The sequence below is a fragment of the Corythoichthys intestinalis genome, chromosome 11 (assembly GCF_030265065.1).
Source record: "Corythoichthys intestinalis isolate RoL2023-P3 chromosome 11, ASM3026506v1, whole genome shotgun sequence".
Taxonomy (NCBI): Eukaryota; Metazoa; Chordata; class Actinopteri; order Syngnathiformes; family Syngnathidae; genus Corythoichthys; species Corythoichthys intestinalis.
In genome coordinates, this window is record NC_080405.1 from 21,892,831 (window position 1) to 21,918,053 (window position 25,223).

General features: G+C 38.4%; 1 protein-coding gene across 1 annotated transcript in view; it reads right to left on the reverse strand.

Moving 5' to 3' along the window:
- Positions 1 to 23,742, reverse strand: part of LOC130923962 (neuronal acetylcholine receptor subunit alpha-7-like) — a 36,931-nt gene extending 13,189 nt beyond the window's left edge. The window contains exons 1-4 of the mRNA XM_057850158.1: positions 23,600 to 23,742; positions 8,251 to 8,390; positions 5,740 to 5,784; positions 5,171 to 5,280 (exon numbers count right to left, since the gene is read on the reverse strand). Of these exons, the coding sequence (XP_057706141.1) occupies positions 5,171 to 5,280; positions 5,740 to 5,784; positions 8,251 to 8,390; positions 23,600 to 23,669 (365 nt within the window). The 5' untranslated portion in view covers positions 23,670 to 23,742. The remainder of the gene's footprint in view (positions 1 to 5,170; positions 5,281 to 5,739; positions 5,785 to 8,250; positions 8,391 to 23,599) is intronic.
- Between the last annotated feature and the right edge of the window lie 1,481 nt (positions 23,743 to 25,223).

Below are 25,223 nucleotides of genomic sequence, written 5' to 3' on the forward strand. Positions count from 1 at the left end.
ACCACGGCCAGACTGAGGCCTGGCGCGGGTAGTCACTTTGCCGGATGGACTGAAGAGCACAGGAGGGAGGAGATGCCAGGCTTGGTCGGACGAGAGACGTTTTTTACCGAAGTGACCCGAGAGCCAAAGCCCCGGATGAAAAAACAATGCAGTTTATACGACCACCATTCTTCGTGACAAACATGCTGATCACATCAGTTTCACCACGGACATTCGGACAAGTGATGTCAGTCAAGTAAGCATGCTTTTCATAAAGGCACAGTGGTTAGATGATAATTTCAACATGCACCAAAACCCACTCACAAGAAGTCAGTCAGTCAGTAATGCATTCATTCATTCATTTTCCATGCCGCTTTTTTCCTCACGAGGGTGGCGGAGGTGCTGGAGCCTATCCCAGCCACCTATGGGCAGTAGGCAGGGGACACCTTGAAATGGTTGCCAGCCAATCGCAGGGCACAAGGAGACATACAACCAATCACGCACACACTCATACCTATGGACAATTTAGAGTGTTCAATCTGCCTACCATGCATGTTTTTGGGATGTGGGAGGAAACCGGAGTACCCGGAGGAAACCCACGCAGGCACAGGGAGAACATGCAAACTCCACACAGGAAGGCCGAAGCCCGGGATTGAACCCTTGATCTCAGAAATGTGAGGCAGACGTGCTAACCACTCAGCCACCGTGTCGCCGTAATGCATTCACTACACTGTAAATTTTTAACGTCTTAATCAGATCATTTTTCTTAAATCTAGTCAAATAATTTTCTTCATATTGTTTTGAGTGTTAAAGACTTGTTAACAGATGAATGCGCCAGATTATTCAATTTACTTGAAGTAAATATTACCATTTGTCATTATCAAGCCCATACATCTAAAACATTGGTCATTTTTCACCCGAATAAAGAAAAAATTGCTTTCAAATAATGTTTTGAACCATACCTATTCTTGAATAAAGAACATTTCCTACAAACAAGTTTTTTAGGATTAAATATGATAATTTATTGCTTAAAATAAGGCGGTAAAGCTTATTTTCAGTTAGCTATTTTTCTTATTTCAAGAAATCTAAGTGAGTGAAATAAACGAAGCGCTGGCAGATAATTTCACCTATTTCCAATAGATTTACACTGAAAACAAGGGAATTTAACTAGCTTTAAGGAGGTGTGTTTTTTCAGTGTAGTAATGTTATATACTAGTATGTTAGGAATGGCACAATTTTATAGGCATTTTTGTGCAACTTAGGTACAATTACTTCCTGAGTAAATACTCAGGAAGTAATTGTTGCCAAAGGTTTACCATCATACAATGTCAGACAATCTGTCATTGTTTAGATGTTGGAATTTACTACTTGTTCACATTTGATGTCGAAAAAAAGAGCAATAAATTCTATTTTTGCAAAGTAATATTTGCTCTTGTGTATACTTTAAAATTTTACAGATATCTTTTAATAGAATTATCGGCTTGACATTATCGGTTATCGGCTGGGATGAGGAGGAAATTATCGGTTATCAGTATCGGTTGAAAAATTTATTATCGTGCATCACTACTAAAAAGTCAACTGCGATAAGCTCGAACTTCCGTGGAAGCCAAGAAAGCATAAGCATTAGTTAAAAATAAATAAATAAATAAAGCTAATGAACATGATTTTTCAAGAACAAACTTATAACCAACCTATAAAAAGGAGAATTGTATTTCTATCATTACCCTCATTGCTATGACCAAACCTAGTATACTATAATTTTAATGGATCAGCCCGGATACCCCATATTATTGTGTTAGCATTTTCGTTAATACCATTGTGGCTATTGTATATCTAAACATAGTGTGTTAACATTCATTTTCAATGCCAGTAAAGACTGAATTGAGTGAGGGTAAATCTGTTTACCGGTAACTTTATCATTTTACAGAGATAAAGGAGGTCAGTCAGGAGATCCCTTGATCAGGCGTTGTGTCTGGGCTCAGTAGCTAATGAGATGGGCCAGGAAGCCCAAGGCAAACAGTACAGTACAGTGATCTTCTAGTTCCAGTGTGACATATTTATCGTAGGCGTAGAGCATATACAGCAAATGAAGTGTGCTAAACAGATTATTTCAAGCATTTTCCCTGAGGTCATCAAATGTGTAAAGAAAATCAGAACATACAGTTTTGGCTTTGCTGGAATAATATTGCATTACATAACTGTAGCAGAATGTTCTTTATTTAGTAGGAATGTGCAAAATGATGTAATTTCACATGTGCACTGTAAACCTGGAAGTTAAAAATAATAATAAATAATAATAATAATAATGGAAGATTATAATTCTCCACATGAGCGTTTTGAAGTAATTTGACAGCATATTTGATTAGTTTAAAGATAGCAAGTGGAGCTACTCCTTTTAAAAACCGAACAGTCACAGATTTTTTGTGAAGTGCCATATAGAAAAATAAAATTAAAAAATAAATGATAAACTCTAGAAATAGAGAAAGAAAGATCTAGGATGATTACAACTGAAAGGGTGACTACAGATGTTGACTATGTACAATAGGATCATAGTAAGAATGTTTTTAATAGAGGTACAAGAGTCAAAAAATACAAGAGATTTGTAGATAAACCAAAAAATAAATAAAATGGAATAAAAGGACACAATAAAATGACTACTTAACATTCACCAGTAAAAAAAAAAACAAAGAATACTTTGGTGTTTTAACTCTACATAGCATAATTTACAAAATGCACCTATTATGTAACTTTGGCTCTCACGTGAAGCACCTTTAGGAGATATGCTGCGTTCATGTGTATCAGGAGATCTGAGTTGCCAAGTTGGAAAATCGTTCTGATGTATTGTAAAGTGGTACTGTGGGATAAAAACATGTTGCTACAAAGAAAAGTAGCCTATATTAATGCTCTAACGATACATCACAAGTTGAGTGACTTTTTGGCGCTTCTTATAGACACCATATAATAGAGATTCATTCATTCATTCATTCATTTTCCATGCCGCTTATCCTCACGAGGGCCGCAGAGGTCATTTTTTTCAATTACTCCAACAACACTTGAATGTAGCATCAATACTACGGTGCGTGTACCAATCATATAGTCAACGGTGCAAATTACATCTTCCCAGCGATTTGAGTGAGAGGCTCTCACTTAAGAGCTTTATCTAATTTTGCGTTAATATGATACGTGGTATTTGAACTGCATCAATACTGATGCTATTTATTGCTATTTGTTTATATGACCAAAATAAATAGAATCAATCTGTATGAATGAAATGCCTATCTTCGGGATATAACCTCTAACAATTTTGTATGTGTTCTCATTATAATTTCCAGCTGTTTTACAAGCATTTTATTTGTTACTGATGTTCCTGTAATCTATTAAAAGATGTATAATTTTTTATTTGTATTTTACTCAAAAAGCATTACTCTTGCAAATGGATATTAGAAAGTTAATTCCTCGCAGCAAGAATAAATAAGCTTGGGGTAATGAGAGAGGTAAACTAGGTTACCCACGTAGGCAATATGAACCACTTTTAGGCCACAACCTACCGGTAAAGAAACACTGATTAATTGCATAACAGTTGCAGGGATATATCCCCATTTATGTCCCGATAAAGTAGAGCAGCAGAGTGCAGGAGGAGAGATGGAAGTTGATAAGCATGAGCACAGGTGAACTGACTTTCAACAAGGGATGTCCCAATTTTGATTTTGAATACTGTTGTTAAAAATAAATAAATAAATAAACAAATAAAAAACATCACTTTTTTTTAAAGAAACGTGTATTTTTGTTTGAATATATATACTGTACTTTAAAGCACTATTTCTGACTTATTTATGATTGATTAAAAAAAATATTGCTCACTCGCCAGTACTCTGCAGTGCCCCAGTAGTGTATTAGGTCTAGTGACGCCCCTGCTGCCCAACAAAATCATGTAAGTATAATGCGTCAGGGAAGTTTGATAAACAGAAGCAGTGAAAGATAGGAAGATTACAGGGGTAAATTGAATAGAGTGAATTATGGTGAAAAGGTGAATTGTAAAAGAGAAATGGTGAATGGATGATTGAGGGAATAAGGCAGAAAATGGAGGTTGAGGGTAAAAGGTTGAAATGGGGAAAGAGAGCAGTAGGATTAGAATGGGTAATCCAAGCAGGTCTGAAAGCTGAGCTTTGAATATTTGGGTTAATACATGCAAACCTTTGCCTTGTCCCCATACTCCCAGTGACATGCAAGTGTGAAATAGCCCAGATATGTGGACCAACTCACAAAAGGTGTTGCATTTCAGAGTCAATGTTTACATTAAAACAATTGCTTGAGGTGGCAGAAGACTATAGTCAATCAACCATTTTTCTTTTTATCACATGACAGTTTTTCAACATGAGAGAAACCAAGCCTGCCATCATTCTCTAAAGTGAGCATGGTAATAAACAAACTCCTAATAAGTGAGATTATTTTGCAGATATCGCTATACTGTACGTGAAGGTAGAAGAAATCTAAATGGTCCTGAATAAGGTTTGAACTACAATTGCGAAAAGGGTTTGAACGCAAACACAAATTTTGACAGCAAATATAACACTGTTTAGAAAACATTCGGTTAGAATAGAAGTTTTCATCAGCTGTTTGTTTTGTATCAACACCCCTGTCTTAAAACAAGATAAAGCCCGTGAGTGGAAATAAGTAAGAACAATTGAAGTGAATTTGAACAATACATTAGGATAATTACAAAGTCAGCCTATTATCACTTGAAAAATCCATTTAGGATTAGAGGATTTAATGAATGTCTCAGAGGGATTTGCACAAACATGCCACACATTAATCTTCAGTACCCTAGCTGTGTCTTTGAAAAGATTCAATTGGAGTTGAAATCGTCACTCTGACAAAAGGGGAAAAAAGCACACATTATCACTCAATTTAAACTTAATTTTTTTTTTTTTTTTTACAGGTTCTCTAGTCTGCTAATTATGTTTTATTTTCTCATCGATGCACTTACATCATCATTGATATTTGTAGTACTTCATTCCTTTTATGCAACAAAATAAGCACAAAAATGATAAGGAATTTAAAAAAAAAAAAAAAAAAAAAAAAAACTGCCTCAACATAGAATGTTTTCCTTCTTGCACATGAACAGATGTGATGCATATACATGATGCTGCAACATATAAATAGGTTTACAGTGAAAAAGAAAAACTCTGACCTGTTATAGAGAAGGATGTCAGGAGTCCAGATCTGATCAGAAGGGAATCGCAGGTTCTGAACACCAGGGTAGTTTTCTGGGTTCCAGCTCAGATAGATATCAGTCCAGTACTGAGAGACAGAGATATTCTTCAACTATTTTTTGCACATTTGTAGTAATGCTTACACAGGCAAAAGAGAAGGGTCATGTGTATCCTTCTAAAAAGAGTGTTTCATCTTTCAACCTGGAAAAGATGCTGAGAGTGCAATTTCTCAAGAGACTAAAATTTAAAATACAATTTCCATGAGCACAAGCTTTTCATATACTGTACCTATGATTATAAGATATGTGTCCTTTTAACGCTTAATATTGTAACATTGTATTGCAGGCTTTGAGAACTTAATCGCTAAGGCTACAATGTACAGTACAGTATTTGAGTGTACTGTTCACCGTGAATAATTAAATCACATGCAAATGCATGATGTTACGCCATATGGACAAACTATTTGTGATGGCCTTCTGGGTGAGTGGACAAAAAAATGCTACAAACAGATGCCAGCATCTTATAGAAAATCTTGCTCGCGACTCACCAGCTGTAGCCAAGCATTGGTCATCAGGACTTGGTTCTTCTCATCCTGACAAAAGAGATATAATATAAGGAAAAATACATTTCTACACAGAAGTAATTCATCATATTTTTGAATGTAATACTGTCAAGTTGTGTGTATTGAATTCATGCCTAAATTACCAAATTTATGCAGTATGCTTTTCTTTAAGGCATTATTGCATGACTGCCAACATCCTTTTCATTTCTAGCACTTAGTCTTGGAGCAATATGTTATTATTATTATTACTGTTATTATTATTATACCACGGTGTGTACTATATATCAATGTTGAGTATATTTAGGGATTGTACTTATGGAATACATTCTTAGTGAAATGGGCTACTCTTGCCATATTTATGAATTTTTAATAGTGATTTATTTTACTTTTGGTTGTTGTTTGTTTGTTTCTACTTTTTATAATTTTATACCATAGCCTATATTTTAAATTTTAGTGTTCCAATATCTTGCTGCCCTAAGTCACCTCTCAAATAAAATATATCTTCTTACCAAAGCCAAGAGCAACATGAAGAGTAGTAAATTCTCTATACAACTCTCAGCAGATGTTTTGCTCATGTACAAAATATTAGGCTTTCCCAATTTCCCTTGCTACCATTCTGATGTGAGGAAAATAGAGCAGTCTCGAGCCTTTTTTCAGTGGCGCTTTTTTTTTTTTAGACGTCGAGAAACTAATGGAGGGACGACATCAATAGTCAAGCCACCTTGTTGAAGATAAAGGTAAGTCAAGACAAATAAACAAGACAATTTCCTTATTGTGAATCGAAAGAAGCCTGGTAGGGGTAAAAAATGCAGAAGACAACCGCTGTGATTCTTCTTTTGCATGGAGCTCTGAATAACTATTTATAAAATAACTATTTCAGATTTGTTTTTGACTGTCCCATTTTAGACTGGCAACCATTTTTAAGAAAGGGAGAACACTGATGAGCGATGTAATGTGTGTGCAACTGCACGTGTGTGTGTGAGCAACAACTTTGGCAATCAATTCAGGAGTGCAACATTTGGTAATGCAGCTATTTTTTTTAAGGGGTCAGTCACACAAATACAAAATGCGAACGTAACATGCAAGGAGCTACTGAAGGCTTCTGAGTTATATTTTTCCATTTTTGGTGATGGAATTGTATTATTTTGCTTTGTTGCAGCTGCTTTTGCTCTAAAAAAGTGCTGTATAAATACCAAAAAACTAATTTAAAAAAAAAACTAACTGGAAAAAACTAGCCATTTTAACCGCAGTACCTCTATGGGGCAATGACAGTAATTTCATACAACTTGCTCATGACCAATTTATGGGAGAAAATTTTGAAATCTGAACTATTGATGAGCCTCCTGTGAGGATACTGAATGCAGTAAGGCAAGGCAGCTTTATTTACGGTGCATTTCATACGCATCGTAACTCACTGCGTTTTACATGATTACAAATAACACATTAAAAAGCATTTTAAGAAGCACAAAAAAATTGTAAAAAAAAAAAAAAAAAAAAAGTAAGCTTGGGAGAAAAGTATCAGAAACGAGGCAGCCAAGGAACAAGGAGCGGTGGACCCAAGTGTGGGAAGGCAGGAAGGCAAGATTGTTGAACTCAAGCAACTGCGAGAGACAGGTTGGTGATATGTGAGACAGATGATTGTGCAAACACTCAAGGGGAAAGCAACAAGTGATATGAATGTGTAATTACAATGACTGGAAACACAACAGCACAATTCGTTCTCTATCTACATTTTTGCACCATCGTCTTCTTTTTTTTTCCAGCAACTGGACAGGGACATTGAAAAGTCACACTTAACATGATGCAACAGCATAGCTGGAAAAAGAAACCTTGCCGACACGAAATCAGAACTTAAGCAGTGAAATATGCAACATTTTTGGTATATGGTCAGGAAATTTGACAATGCCCGACCAACCCAACCCAATATATCCCCCTCGGTGGAAACCTGGCTTAAGACAGAAACACGACACATCAAGGAACCAAACCCGAATAAACGAAACAAAACGCAGACAAGAGGAACTTTTTAACCTTGGTTAAATACATCAACCTCCGCTGCTTTTCCGGTTTGCTTTGAACTCTGAGCTCCACTATCTGACTTGAGTCAGCAGAGATTGGGTTTATATCCTTATATGTATTCAAGACTGAAGCCATTCAGTGATTTATAGACCAAAAGCAGTAGTTTAGTTTTCATGAGTTCATGATTCATGATGTACAAAGTGTTGATGCTTTATGAGCCTCTCACTTTGAAGTACCTTTCTTTTGACGTACTGTATAATGTAACCTTGAAAGGGGACTTTCAGGCATGTGTTTTTGCCATTTGCAGCAGGATTCGCTATATATGTGTCCACTGAAGGGCAAAGTTTTTTGTTTGGATTAGATTTAGATTCTAAATATAACTTTTGAAATGTCAGAAATGTTATCAACGGTAGTTTTCAATTCAGAGCCCCAAATCTAATTCATTGCGATGCACAAATATTTTGTGTACATCTTCCTCACCACATCTATTATCTGCAGAAGCGTGAAGCCTAGCTCCACCAGGATGGCAGCTGAGTCATTGACCACTGGTCTTTCCAGCCGGTTGTAGTTGGCAAGCAGCTCCTTGTAAAGTCTCCTCTGATACTCTCCTTGCAAGGATCCTAAAAACCAACATAGAATGTGTAAAGTTACATGACGTGGCTATTTTTCATATATCATAAACCATTTTTTGTAAACCGTATTTGGTCACACCTTATTTGAATTCTTCTTACGCCAGTGTCATAAGACTGTCATTATCATGATATGACACCTGTCATAAAGAATGAATGAATGAACGCTTATTACAGATGACATTAAATACCCTAACACTAACACAGTTCCTAAACCCTAAATCCAACTCAAAGGCATTTGAAACAACGTCTTCTTTGCATGAGAAGTGGCATTATTTACTAAATGACACTTAATGACATCTGTCATAAGCATTCATTCGTATTCGTGATACATGTATTGTCATGATTTTGACAGTCTTAAAGCACAGTCATTCAAATAAATTGTATCCACAATTTTTATAGCAACACTTAGACAGCAATACAGTTCTGTTCAGTTTGCCCATCCATACAGTAAATCCATACAGTCAGCCATCATCATCATGCACTTATCCTCAGCTGGATCACAAAGAGATCAAGTCAATCTCAGCTTTGTGAAGGGTAAAGGAGCGTGTATTTAGCCTGGCAGGGTATTGATCGGTTCATTAATGCCAAAATGGGAAGCGTTATGGCGGGTTAGGTTTTAAGGTCAGACAAGCTGCAGAGTGTATTAAGTCAACACAGCATAATAGAGATAGGCATAAGGGGAAAACAGTATAGTACACTATAGATTAAATATTCATTTTTAAATGGCAGGAATTAATAATAAGAACAATTGGATCCAGACTTCAGACAAAAAATATATTTCTAGAACCCTGTTAACTTGTTCACTGCCATTGACGTTGACAGACATCCAATCTATTTTAACAGGGAAGGCTGAGTGTGAATGATCATATTTCAGTGGCACTGACGGCGAGAGACATCCAATCCGGTTGAACTGGGAGGGACTGGCAGTGACCACTGCCAGCTCTTCTAGCCAAGATTCAAACCAGGAAACTTTTAGCTGTGAGGTAGTCACATAAAGAACATCTCTCTCGTGTTACCTAAAATCTACACTACGCCTCAACCAAAAACACCATGTCATTGTTATTTTATATGCAGTATCCTATAGAGAATTAACAAATATATTACAAACCCATATTCTGTGTTATCCTCCCACATTGGACAGTAGATTGTATATAAAACTATGAATGGCTGCAGAAAATATCAGAAGAAACAAGTAGTGAGTCATAATCTGTGTGCCTATGCAGTTTGCACAGTGGATTCAAACACATTGGCAACTAAAGCTGTGATTCCATCAGATAATGAGGCCGTGTGTTTTGTCACAGCATGAACTGCGGCCCACACAAATACTGTATGAACAGAATATTACAGAAATTGGTGGGAGGCAATGGATGTCTCTGCCATTGCCATCAACTAATCCTGTAGGAGAATATGTGTGGTTTAAATTACACCAAACTGGAATGATGTTGATATGAGAAGCTGATAGACACACAGACGAGTCTCATCACAGAAATTCCAGGACATTCGTAAACATGGAGATTTGTCGTTATTTCAACCATCGCTATGTTCAGCACCCTGTGTAACAGGCTTTCTTTTGCTTTTTAAGCCTATCTCTCATTTTAAGCCTCTTTATCAAAGATACAATGAATTCTTATATCTGTAGTGAATCTGAGTGCATTGTAACATATTGATATACAATTAAAAAACACTAGTTTATGTGAAAAATATACACTCACTGGCCTCAACTTTAGGTACACCAACATAATGAATAATAGTGTATTCATCAAAGTAACGCAATAATTTATTTGCAATGGTTGCAAGACAAGATTATTTTTAATATGTCTCTGAAGTCATTTAAAGCTTTAGAGTAGCCATGGTATTTAAAGTTGTTAAATTTATAGTGTGTTTCATTGTTTTTAGAGGTTACTAGTAACACGAGTCACCAATTAATCATAATGGTCCAGCATTCTTCTTTAGTACTGACTGGTTAATACTCTTGTTCAAACCAAACTACATTTTCACAAGAACAGGTAAAACTCATGTGATATGTTGACCCTAGTCACCCAAATATAAATGTTTTATACTGTAATTTCTTCTATTTGTTTAAACAGTCTTTGCTACTCACTATTTTTTTTTTAAAACAAGGATTAAACAGAAGAAAATACATTTGGGGAGTGGGGAGGCATTAGGAAGTGACTACAGATGAAGAGATTCCTTTTCCTGGATGAATAGGCTGCTATGAATACAAAGTGGGCAAGATTAATAACCGTATTTAATGCAATATAATGATGGTTTAAACATCGAGACGGTCCACTTAAACAGATGCCTGTCATGTCATGACACCTATTTCATTAGAAAGGAAACAACACTCTAAAAGAGGAGTTGCAGAAAAATGAACTTTATGAGAAAGAAGACACTGCAATTATTTATGTATAGAAATATGGACTGCCTGTGCAGACTATGAATTTTTCAAAGGTCTTTTTAATGGTACATACATTTGTGTGTGCGTGTGTGCGTCAGTGTGCGTGTACTGGATTTGGTCCAGAACTTTGCATGTTTGCATGAAGAATTAGTTCTGACTTAATGAGAAAAGCCAGAACACCTCTGAGCACTAAAGCAAGCCCAAGGGTATCAGCACCACAGGGGGGGCTGTGAGGCAGGAGTGATTTTAGTTTTTCAGCTCTGTACCAAATATGAATACATTCCTCACGCTCAGTCTGCAAAACGATTTCCTTATGGATCTTTTTCCTTGAAACCGACATTTCATTTAGAAGAATATTGGACTTTTTATACTGCCGATGACAAAAGGAGATATGGAAAAGTTAAAATGTGAAACTTGAGGGTATGAAAATGTGCTTTGCATATCTTCATGCTTTGTGCTAACTTTTAGTGAATTCACGCTGGGAGACACACGACCCTATCATCAAACTACTGCTTGTGGAAAGTCATAATATTTTCGTATGTCTGTGGGTCAATTTTTGTTTAACTGCATTACTACCCTTTATGTGCCATTTTAATCAAAGCGACACTATGTAACTTTTCAGTTTTGGCTGATTTTAGCGATGCCGGTGGACAAAAGCAGTAGTGTTTTGCCTTAAAGTAGACTGTGTCTCCCATGAGGACCAGCGCACACCCCCATAGTGTCGTAAAATCATTAATCAATCAATCAATCAAAAATCACATCTTATGTAGTTTTTTGTGTGGCAGGATTCCTGCCACCCTCCTCAAAGTTAATTAGTGCTGGTGAAAGTGATACAGACCCCCTCAAGATATAAAAGAGGTGTTATTTAACTAGTTGTCAGTCAAAATATCATCACAAATGTGATGAAAATATTTTTAAAGGTTGAAAAGTTACCTAGTGTTGCTTTAAATGTTCACTTGTTCTTTGTCCTATTTTGGTGTCATTTATACAGTGGAAATTGTTACAGTGGTCTTTTGTTTAATATTTTATTAAACATTGGTCTTGATGGATGTAATACTTAAAGAACCGAGTGCTTTTTTGAGTGGTACTTGATGTAAAAGTCTTGAGAATCAATGGACTAGATGACAAAACCAAACTTTTGCTCAAAAGTAGAATCAGTCAATAAATAATGCAGAAATGTGATCTTACAGTCAATCATTTTTGCTCTTCCCAATTTTCTTGAATCCAACAGAAACAGGCCACCCATGTTGTACATGATCAGCATCGATGGAATCATAAAGGCCTAAAATGTCGCATGCAAATTTTTAATAGGAAAAATCAGAAGCCCCTTTTTATCTTCCCTAATCTCTCCATCTCTTTTTCTCCAAACCCGATGCTTTATGCACCATAGATGTTGCTCATGAAGCTTTAATTTATGCAACCTCATTTTTAGTATATTTTGTATGAGCATCCTCTCTTTTGATCTCCTTCTCTTCTTTCAAAGCCTTTCTGGCTGTCCTAAATCCACTTGCTTTTTTGTAATAAATTGCGCAGCCAATTGGGTTTTGGACTGAAATAAACAACAAGCCAAGAAAATATGATTGGCACGGTTTCTAATTAGTCGGCGTCACCTAAAAATGGAAGGGAATTTAGCAGGATGTCTCCTCACGTGGGGTATGTGACTTCCTGAATGTAAATGCATGTTTGAGGTTAATCAGTCCATTATTCTTTTCTTCTGTCAAACAGCTTGACGATAACGTCCCGTCTGACTTTCAGACTCAATCTTCAGAGCCAGTCTATCCGAAAACACAGTGCCACAGGGAGCTATTCTCCCTTTCACAGGAGCTAACACACTCGTATCTCATGAGCACACGCTCAAACACACAGGAACGTCTGATGTTTTTGTGTCTGCCTTTAGATGAGCTAAAACTGCTTAGCCTTCAGTTTGTGGCTTACACATTTGCAGATATAAATTAGCTAATGTAAATGATCCAACAGTATAATTTGAGCAAATTGTTCAGAAATTCCAATGTAGCCTTTGTGGGAAAATTTAGACTCCGTATTACATTCTCAAAGTAACCGAAACATTTATTGAAATACTGTAAATAACTTTTGTCAATGATTAATTGTGCAAAAAGCATAATTATGAAACACATTTTTTATTGCTAGCTGTGTATTATGTCTGAAAAATGTAAATGTTTGCCTCCTACTACAAGCTCAGACATTCAGTACATTACATGCATGCTTTAATAAGTCTATGTCTGTAAAATAAAGTGAAGGTATAAAACAAATCTTTACACTGTTGAGGGTCATTATGGTCACATCACTCATGTGAACAATAAAGTAACCCCACAATCCGCACAAGGATGACTAAAATAGTTACTTTGCAAATAATTTGTTGCATTCGATCAGATCATCTGTAATTACAGACATTGAAAGTCAGACATCATTATTAAGTGCAAACACTTAACAGATCTGATCGACTAAACATAAAAAATGATGCCACATTTGAGAAACATAAAAGAGCTTTGATGCCTCAGTGTTGGGGCTGCATTCTAGACCTGGTGGGGGGGCGGTCTGCACAGACAAAGCACTGACAGATCACATCTCCCTGAGGATGATGGTGAGTCAACCAAATGGCAGCTTTGCACATCTCCACCTACTTTGGTGGAAATGGTTTAAAAGTAATGCAAATATTGCAATTCTGTGTGGAAAAGGGCTGAAAAAACAAACTCCCAAAGCAGCATTTGTTGTTTAGTAAATAATGTTGACACACTTTTGTTTTAGAAAGAGAGTGGAAACTAATATACACTGCACTTGAATACCTTGACTGACTATGGTTCAGTATGATACAATACATTGACCGTTATACGGAGAGGTGATGCAAACATAAGATCAATGAAGAAACAGATCACAAGGTTTTACCATGGAGCTCAGAAATTTTCAGAAGCTAAACCCAAGAGGTCATCCTCTTACATAATCTGCGAGTCTATGTCTATGACAGACAGGCAGAAGTTGAATGAAATAGTATTTCAAAAGAAGTCAGAGGCGAAGTGAGGTAAATATTTTGAGCCAGGCTGTCAGGGGATATGCCATTGAAAACTATTTATGAAGACGTTGCCAGATTAGACCTGTAGAGTTCTGCCAAAATGATGAATTGCATGGCAAAATTAAGATTTGTCCAAGCATTAACAAGCATAAAAACTACAGAGCTGTCCGAGGTGGAAAACAACCAAATTTACTGATTTCTCCATAGCAAACATTGGTCTTGTAAATGAATTACAAGTCACTGTTTGGAGAAAAGTTGTTGAACTAAAGAGAATATTAAATCAACAAATTAATTTTATTTTCAATTTATTTATTTATTTATTAATTAAAAATAAAGCTTTGAGAAGGAAATTATCTGTTTATGATCCCAACATGCATTAAAATCCATCTTCCTTACGTTACACTTAATGGCAGAGGTAAAATTAGCTCAGAAGCATATGGAAATATTCTCTCTGTAACGTCAAAGAATGGCCACCAAACATTAGTAACACCACCTAATATCTCTTTAGGTGTTTACAAATTAGAAATTAATATCATTTCTGATCATGCTAATTGTTATTTAAGGATTACTAAATTAATGAGAAGGTTAAACATTTAAATGTAAAAAGAGTTGTAACATGTGACAAGTATTACAACATATGGACAAGTGTCTTAATGGCTCTCAAGCTGGATTGAATCATATAGGAGAGTTTTATAATCTATGGTGAAGGATCACAGCCCTAAAACCACTTGATGTTTAATCCTAATCCGACTGCAAAGACCTTCCATGTGTCTATAACTTTCATATTCGATGAACCCCCTCTTGAGCATAGTTAACTTCTGGAACTGAAATTATATCCAAAAAAGTACTTCAAACCAAAATAAAGAAGAAGTATATGTCTAGCATTTTTCACTCAAAAGAAGCCCTTCCTAGTGTGAAATGTTCCCTGTTTGATTATTTGACTTTGCAGTTGCAGTAAAATTCGCTCTGAACTAGTATGTGGTTGATGTCATGATTTTGGGGCGGCCGTGGCGTAATTAGTACCTTGAGTTGTCCTGGGACTGAAGGGTAACTGGTTCGATTCCTGGCTGCGACTGCCCACTGTCAAAGTGCACTCAGGCAAGGCACTGAACCCTAATTTGCCCCCTATGGGTTGGCAGCGCCTTGCATGGCAGCAGCACCATTGGTGTGTGAAAGGGTAAATGTGTGCTAATGTAAAGCGCTTTGGGCATTGTAACAATGTAGATAAATGCACCATTTAAGTACTCTCCATTTACCATGTCCAGCCTGGTCCAGCAGTATTGCAGATGGCAATTAAGGGTTGCCAGTGCAATGACTCATTATTGGACCATCAACTTTAAAAGTTTGAAATGTTTCACTCTCTGACATATGAAGGTCACAATAACTGTTCTTTGCTCTGCTTCTCAGGATCAAGATAATGTGACAATTTAAGTGTCACCAGTGACTGAAGAGTATCACATAAACCGCCTTATGCCATGGGTAAAGACTCTGAACAAGGCATTAAATAGTCTAATCTACATATAGGCCATGATTGAAGAGCAAAGAGACTGGGGAAAGAGTCACTTATTGCTGACTGGGGGAAAGTATGCGTCTGCAGAATAGAATAAAAGACAGTGAAAGACACTTAGTGAGATACAGTGGATCACAAAAGTGAGTACACCCCTTGCATTTCTGCATATATTTAAGTATATCTTTTCATGGGACAACACTGACAAAATGACACTTCGACACAATGAAAAGTAGTCTGTGCGCAGCTTATATAATAGAGTTAATTCATTTTCCCCTAAAAACAACTCAAAATATAGCCATTAATATCTAACCCCTGGCAACAAAAGTGAGTACACCCCTTAGAAACGACATCCCAATATGTCCAAATTGAGTACTGCTTGTCAGCTGAGCGCACATGCTGAGCATTACATCCAAATGCTTTCACTGAAAAATCGTCGCAGGAGTGCTGTCAGCATTGCTGCAGAGATTGAAGAGGTGGCGAGTCAGCCTGTTAGCGCTCAGACCACACGCCGCACATTACATCAAATAGGTGTGCATGGCTGTCACACCAGGAGGAAGCCTCTTCTGAAGACGGTAGACAAGAAAGCCCGCAAACAGTTTGCTGAAGACATGTCAACAAAGCTCATGGATTACTGGAACCATGTCCTATGGTCTGATGAGACGAAGATTAATTTGTTTGGTTCCGATGGTCTCAAGCATGTGTGGCGACGACCAGGTGAGGAGTACAAAGATAAGTGTGTCAGGCCTACAGTCAAGCATGGTGGTGGGAATGTCATGGTCTGGGGCTGCATGAGTGCTGCAGGTGTTGGAGAATTATATTCCATTGAGGGAAACATGAACTCCAACATGTACTGTGAAATACTGCAGCAGAGCACGATCCCCTCCCTCCAGAAACTGGGTCATAGGGCAGTGTTCCAGCATGACAATGACCCCAAACACACCTCCAAGATGACCACTGCTTTACTGAAGAGGCTGAGGGTAAAGGTGATGGACTGGCCAAGCATGTCTCCAGACTTAAACCCAATAGAACATCTTTGGGGATCCTCAAGCGGAAGGTGGAGGCGCGCAAAATCTCAAATATCCAGCAGCTCCGCAACGTCATCATGGAGGAGTGGAAGAGCATTCCAGTGACAACCTGTGAAGCTCTGGTCAACTCCATGCCCAGGAGAGTAAAGGCAGTTCTGGATAATAGTGGTGGCCACACAAAATGTTGACAGTTGACGTGTTGTATGTTAATATTGACAACTTTCACTAAGGAGTGTACTCACTTTTGTTGCCAGGGGTTTGGATATTAACGGCCATATTTTGAGTTATTTTGAGGGGAAAATGAATTAACTCTATTATATAAGCTGCACACAGACTACTTTTCATCGTGTCAAAGTGTCATTTTGTCAGTGTTGTCCCATGAAAAGATATACTTAAATATCTGCAGAAATGCTAGGGGTGTACTCACTTTTGTGATACACTGTAAAGCCTGAGTTGTACTCCCGCGTTGCGGTGACGGCGTAGCGACTACGGCGTCATTCGACATTCGATAGTTCTGCGGTGAGGGAACGCGTTGCTCTGTAATTCACCGCCAAGCCACTAGAGGGATGTAGCGTTATGTTTGTACAGTTTTGGGGCATGCTTGTTTACTTCCGCTAGTCGGAGAAAAAATAAACAATGCAAGATGGAACTCTTGAAAGTAAATATTCTGCTCATCAACACTGAATAAATATGGAACATACAAATGTTGACGGGCAGGCGACGCAGAAGACGGTTTCGAGGCGGTCTGGCCGACTTTTGATGCCGCACAGAGAGTTTTAGACTCGGGTGGAGAGAGCTAGCTGTGGCGGCTAGCTTCAAACTGGCGTCGAGCACTGCGTTCAAGGTCTGCAAAGCCCTCCAGCCTGATTTGTTTGCTGTGTCCTACAACCAGCCAGTGGGAAGCCATAGCAGATTTCTGGCGTCTAGGGAATTTCCCAAACTGCGTTGGGAGGCTTGATTTTAAGGTTATCATAAAAAGCACCGAGGCACTCTCAATCAGTGATGATGTATTGTGTGTGTGAACTGTCTGTTATTGAAAATTAAAGATCAAAACAACTCTTTTGACACCAAATCTGTGCTTTATTCTTCATATACTTGAAACATATGTACACAGTAAATGATGAAGTGCACCAACCAAAAATACGACATAAAGTGATAAAAAGTTGGCAGTTTTTGGCCGACTGGGTCACCGCTTCGTGTGGCCACTCGATTCCGACCACCCACGTCTCGGTGGTTCTTCCATTTATTTATTTTTTCAATCGCCGACCTTGCCATTTGGCAATCACAATAATAATTTCTTGACGAGACTTGCTCTTCGATGATACCCCCGTCGGGTTGGTCCATTTTTGCGTGTAGAAAACAATGTTTGATTCTATTGTACAATGGCGGTGTTTTCGCGGTAAACCGGAAACAACAGTCTGAGCGGACCAATCACAGTCCGTTTTCGCTACGTCATACGCGTCTACGCGACGCGAAGGTTACAAAAATCGAGAGGTGCGCGTCAGGCTACGGCGTAGGGTCGTAACTCGATTCTTCCTTGACGGCGTAGGTCTGACGCGGAAGTATAACTCAGGCTTAAGGCGGTGAATTGAAATGATGCAGATATTTTTACAACATCTGGGATGAGCACACTCGACTTTATGGGTGTCTGAACCTTGTGAGGTCAAGGATAAAAGATTCATCCAAAATGGGGAAAAACACAAGTACTCTTTCTACACAACACAAGGCTGGTCCCTGTTTAGGGACAATTTTCCAAACAATACAAATGTTTTGATGCGACTGACTTTAAAAGTTTCTTTAAAGATTCTACAACTGTAATTCAAATGAAGTCGGGATGTTGTGTTAAACATAAATAAAAAAACAAATACAATTATATGCAAAACAGGCTCAACCTATCTATAATTGAGTACACTACAATGACAAGATATTTATTGTTGAAACTGATCAACTTTATTGATTTTTGTCAGGCCTAGGGCTGGGCAGGTGTGTGGGTGTGTTTGTCATCCAATTACAGGCCCAGCACCTGATGGGTGGAGCGACGGCAGCTGTCAGCAATCTCACCATCACCAGCCTACATAAGCCAGCCAGAGCTCTACCACGTTGCTGGATCGTCTCTTTCAGTACACTGTTAGTGCTTTCTCGCGTTTTGAATATTTTGTGTGGACTCATCTGATCGTCGACCTTTTGCTTTGTTCCAGGATCTCGTCTACGCCCCGTGTTTTTGGTACCTTTGTCCAGATGCTCAACGCCACATCCTCAACAGCTCTGTTAACAATAAACTGCTTGAACTCAGAGCCTCACTATCTCACGTGCCTGTTTAGGGGTTCTCAGCCTACGGCCGTAACAATTTAGGCAAACAATCATTAACTTAGAATTTTATGGCTGCAACATGTTGCAAAAGAGCTGGGACAGGGCAATGTGGTTTTGAAGAACCGTATGATGTTTTTCCAATTAAATTCTCTCCAAACCTTGGAGCGAGTGGATGTGCACAGTGTCTCACACATCTTTGACCATTCTTCCTCGGCTATTTGTAATTTGAGTTTTTTCTCCCATTTTTCTTTAATATACAGAAATGTTTGCATCTGACATGACATGGGTGCTTTATAAAGTTCAGAAATAACTTCACATTTCTTTCCATCATAAGCGTTCTTGAACACCTTAATGATCTCATTTTCAGTTACACCCTTAACATCCTGTCATAAAAGTATTTTAAAAGTCTTTTAAAGTATATACATATATAAAGGCCCTCCTCCTCCAGTCCAAATCTCTGCCTCAATTTTTCAAAACTCTGCAGCTTGCCTCCTTCCACCACTTTACATATTGCTGTAATGCCTCTTTTGGCCCACCTCCTAAACCCTTTATTATTTAGTCCTGGTGTGAAACCTTCATCGAATGCAAACCACCTCAAAATTTTTGTTTTCCTTTCCAGATCATACATTTCCACCATAGTTTTTCATATATCCATTGTATTTTGAGTCATCTACCCCAATTGGTTATTTAGTTTTTTGAATCCGTTCCTTGTGGGATATTAAATTCTGCATCTCAGTATTTATTTTCCCTAATACCGCGACGTCGCATCGCAAAGCATACAAACCATTATATTTCTGCTCGTTTTCTCCAGTAATCTTGCAAAAATGAACATGCCAATCAAACACTGCTACTATGCAACTTGTAGAAACGAGTCTAGATATTACGACTGTCCACATATGAAAGATGTTAAATTCATACGTTTCCCGAAACCAAAGACTGAAAGGAAAAAATGTGAACAATGGATCAGCTTGTGCAGACGTCCGAAAGGCCAGTTTAATGCCAGCAAGGTGAAGTCATTCACCTTCATATGGAGTTAACATTTTGTTGGGGGTCATAGTCCTACAAATGACAATCCCGACCTATTGCCTGCCACAGCGAAGAGGTAAGCCATTTTGATATTTTTACTTGTGTTTTAGCGTGGCATTTTGACGTGCTGCTTCTGTCTGACAATGAATGACCTGAAAAAAAAATAAAGAGGTGTCTGACTGCCACCATTGTTACCTTTTCTGTTGTAAAGAAACAACTTTAGTAAGGGGGATGTGTAAATAAATGAATAGAATTAAGATTTGTTATTAATGAAAAACTTAAGTGTTTGTCCGCTGTCACAGAGTAACACAGAGTGTGCGATTGCTACACAAAACTAAAAATATAAATTACCCCCAAGAACGGTAAGAGACGTAAGACAACCACAGGATATAATATATAACAAAGACAGGGCATATGGGGGTAAAGGATAGCTTGTTGAAACAGGAGAACATCATTGTCAGTGGCGTAAGGAAAAAGGTGTGGATCAGCTCGGCTCTTTTTCAGCCCTCGACACTCAAGCCATCTCTTTAACTCAGTGCTTGTTAATTATTTTCTGGTACGCCCCCCCAAGGAAAACGTAAATATTTTGCCCCCCCCCCAACTCTCTGCCGCCACTGTAAATAGTATCATTTGTCTATAAAAGTATTATTATAAGTACGCATCTGCCTAACATTGTGTCCTTTTTTTCTACTAAAGAAAAAACTAATATAAATGAACTTAGAATAAAGTATAACTCTATTAAGATTGTTTTGTTTGTAACAGAAAAGACTTAACGCGCATCAATTTACCTAAATTAAAAAAAAAAAAAAAAAAAAGTCACATCCAAATTGTAAAAATACACTCAAGGTACATTTTTCACCATTTGATACTGAAAAATAAAATAAAATAATAATAATAAAATCAGTATTTTTTTTTTTTTTTTTTTAATCAAATTGATTAGAAGCATTAACTCATGAGGACAATATGCCAAAAAAAATTGACCGAAAAAACAAAACTGAATAGAAGAGGAAGAAAAGGAAAAAAAGTGTCTTTGGACAAAAGGAAGACAGTCTTTGAACAGAAGGACAGTTTTTATTTTCGCTGCTCACAGTATCACCTCATTTGCAATGGTGTGGGGTTATTTAGCACTGAGCATGCTAACAGTGCTCACTGGTTTACTGATATAACACGGACAAAGTGGGACGATTGTTGGCAATATTCGCCACGTTTTCGCTGAAAAACAATCAAGCGGCTTATCAATGAGATTGGGGTCTAATGTCTTTAAGTGGCGTCTTAATTGAGCTGGCTTCCGTCTGTCCGCTGTAATCATTTTTAGAGAGTAAACAGTGGTTTTTCCTCTTCTCCCACTGTATTAAAAGTCAAAGCCAAAAGGCCCGAAAAAAGCCCATTCTCGGCGGCTGAGGGAGAACCGTAGGTGAGGGCGGTCGTCGTGACGATCCCAAGCCAAAAATGGCACTTCACGGACGGACACGTGAGAACCGGAGAAGACAGTGGGTCGCTGCGTGAGTCTGGTCGGAAAACGGCTTTCGAAAAAGGCGCACAGCTCTTCTTCATATCTCTTTTCTGTGTGCTCTTGCTTAGTTCAAAAAAACTGCGCGCACTCTGAAAAGGAGAGCGCCACTGCCACCCACTGCGTGGATGTGCAAGTACACTTTATTCTAGTACGGCAAAAAAAAAAAAAAAAAAACATGTTCCCAGAGCTCACATGCGCCACCCCTGGCGCGCCCCACTATTTGAGAAGTACTTCTTAAACTGAACATTTGTATGTTCTTCCACATTTTACCAGTGAATTTGGCAGCATTTTTGGACAGAATTGGTAGGTTTAGCTCTGTAAACATCTCCTTCGTCCACAATTTCCATTCATATATTATTGGGGACAAATGGGAGCGTATCCTCCCTTAGCAACAGTTGCCAACGTCATGAATGAAAATAATGAGCGGAAGTGATGTGTAGCGTGCGGTACGCCATTCTATATCTTTCCATTTTGCCACCCTCCATTTTAAATGACCCCCTACCCAGATAAATGCCTGTGCTTCTCGATCCTGTTTAGAAACGGCTTCCTCTTTGCACTGTAGTTTCATCAAATAACAGCGTCGGCGGCTTGCAGGTTGGGTTGTGTTAATTGACAATGGTGTCGAAAAGTATTGGTGAGCCCGTTCTTTGATTTTCTTTATTGCAACATTCCTGTTTGTGGTGCAATGCTGCTTTAGGGGTCAAAAACCAGTTTGTTTTTTCGGCCTTGCCGCTTACATGCTTACACGTTTTATTATAAATTATCACGGAATTGTATATGCAAAAATGGGACATTCACAATCAGAAATGATAACTAAAAACATAATCAAATAGTAAAGAATAGCTATACGGTATCAATCTGGATTACTTTGGGTCAGAGGCAGGGTGCATCCATGACTGATTGCCTTAGTGAAATAGAGTGCAAAGATAAAAGTCACTCAGATTCACACAACTACACACATTTTAGTGTTTAGAGTGCTCAATAAACCTGACATTCACGTATATGGAATGTAGGAGGAAGCCGGCGTACCTATGGGAACTTAAAGAGCACAAAGCAGATGCGACCTCCACACATGGAGGTAAGGCAGACCTGCTTATCATTAGGCCATTGTAAATAACCCAGATGCTACAGATGATGCTTATATTATTGGATGGTTACATTGTAGGCATTAGAGGCACGTCTTATTGCACAGCGAAGTGAGCACTCCTCACACATATATACAGAATGCACACAGATGTGCATTATGAAAAACGTACATTGATCCATTCAATAACATGAAGAGGAATGTTAGAATGTTACAATTTAATGTTTTCATTATATGTAGCCATCCATTATCTACTGTATATTGCTTTTCTGCTTCACAGTTCTGAGATTGAGTTTGCATGTTATCCCCATGCAAGTGTGAGTTTTCTCCCAATACTTTGGTTTCCCCTCACATCTCAATGCATGCATGATAAGTTAATTGAACACTGAATTGTCCATAGGCTGGAATGTGAGCGTGAATGATTGTTTGTCTCCTTGTGTCCTGCAATAGGCTGCTAACCAGTTAGGGTGTACCGCCTCCTGCCCAAGGTCAGCTGATGAATGAAGGAAATGAATGAAATTTTGTAGGAAAAAAAATGTGGTTACACAGGTACAGAGGCTGTGTTAAATCAAACAAACACATTCATTCTCATGTTAATTGGGGGTTCAACATAAACACAGACTTGCCAGCATTCAAAGTGACCCCCCCTTATTAACCCAAACTCAGTTGAAGTGGGAGGCTTTGGTTGGTATTGATGATAGGAAGACTTTTTAGTGAAAATGTTGATGGGTAGAGAAAAAAAGGGCAGCAGAAAAAAGGACCCTTTTTGTCTAGCACCAAAGAGCAGGTGCTTGAACATCACTTTCAGGGTCATTGTGCATCATAATACACATTCATCTGACATATAACACATGTATAGAAGTACTATTTTATTCATCAGTGCAGATCAAAAAGTCAAAAGGTATCAATATGGATAATATAATCAGTGTATGCGCACTACAAATTTTACCATGCATAATGCATTATACATATCTAAAACATTTTTCACGAGTATTTATCTCAAACTGTGGAATGGTTTTACATAAGTAGTGTCAACCGTTAACTATAAAATTAATAAATCATTAGTGGTGAAAAATATCTTTTAAAAATTATCCATTGACTACTTGCAGAACTGCAAGAGGAGTAATGACTGGTGTTCAACTTTTAAAACAAGGGAAAACAGAGTTTTGATTTCTATAAATCACATGTACAGGAGTCAGTGTTACACTTCCGTTCACATCCAACTCCCTTAATTGATCCAACCAGCACCCTTATAATTAGATCTATGGTGTTTAAATAAATAGTTTGTGATTCACATACATACCTTTGAAGAGCATGGCAGTCCACAGGTAAAATCCAAGGGAACATGCTGCCCAAAACTTGTGGCACTGCATCCTGGCAGGCAGGTTGGCACCGGCCCTGGCTGCGGGCTCGCTGCTCCTGATGCTCTCCGTCTTCTATTTGGAGGGTGGCGGGGTAGAGAGCTAGGAGAGAGGCAGTGTAAAGAGAGCAGAAAAGAAGGGAGGGGGCAACATGCCCACTATTGACAATCCAGAACAAGTGAAGATTAGCGCGTTCACGTGACACGGGCTGAACGGGGCCGCGCCTTGAAGATGGTCATGGCACAAATCCTTTTGTATTTTATGCATGGTGTTTCCCGGTTGATTAATAATATAAAATAATACTGATTTATAATATAATACTGAAACCTGATTTCATTAGGTTTAATTCACAAATTTACTTTGAAACCCGATCGAATCAATTTTATTCACATAGTGTCAATTTACAACATATACAACAGTACAGATTACAGAGGATATACAGTAAAACATACAGTGGGGCAAATAAGTATTTAGTCAACCACTAATTTTACAAGTTCTCCCACTTGAAAATATTAGTGAGGCCTGTAATTGTCAACATGGTTAAACCTCAACCATGAGAGACAGAATTTGGGGGGGGGGGACGACAGAAAATCACACTGTTTGATTTTTTAAGAATTTATTTGCAAATCATGGTGGAAAATAAGTATTTGGTTTATACCAAAAGTTCATCTCAATACTTTGTTATGTACCCTTTGTTGGCAATAACGGAGGCCAAACGTTTTCTGTAACTCTTCACAAGCTTTTCACACACTGTTGCTGGTATTTTGGCCCATTCCTCCATGCAGATCTCCTCTAGAGCAGTGATGTTTTGGGGCTGTCGTTAGGCAACACGGACTTTCAACTCCCTCCGCAGATTTTTTATGGGGTTGAGACCTGGAGACTGGCTAGGCCACTCCAGGACCTTAATATGCTTCTTACGAAGCCACTCCTTTGTTGCCCTGGCTGTGTGTTTGGGATCATTGTCATGCTGAAAGACCCAGCCACGTCTCATCTTCAATGCCCTTACTGATGGAAGGAGATTTTCACTCAAAATCTCTCGATACATGGCCCCATTCATTCTTTCCTTTACACAGATCAGTCGTCCTGGTCCCTTTGCAGAAAAACAGCCCCAAAGCATGATGTTTCCACCCCCATGCTTCACAGTGCGTATGGTGCAATTCAGTATTCTTTTTCCTCCAAACACGAGAACCTGTGTTTCTACCAAAAAGTTCTATTTTGATTTCATCTGACCGTAACACATTCTCCCAATCCTCTTCTGGATCATCCATATGCTCTCTAGCGAACCGCAGACGGGCCTGGACGTGTACTTTCTTCAGCAGGGGGACATGTCTGGCAGTGCAGGATTTGAGTCCCTGGCGGCGCATTGTGTTACTGATAGTAGCCTTTGTTACTGTGGTCCCAGCTCTCTGTAGGTCATCCACTAGGTCCCCCCGTGTGGTTCTGGGATTTTTGCTCCTCATTCTTGTTATCATTTTGACGCCACAGGGTGAGGAGGGAGTTGAAAGTCCGTGTTGCCCAATGACAGCCCCAAAACATCCCTGCTCTAGAGGAGATCTGCATGGAGGA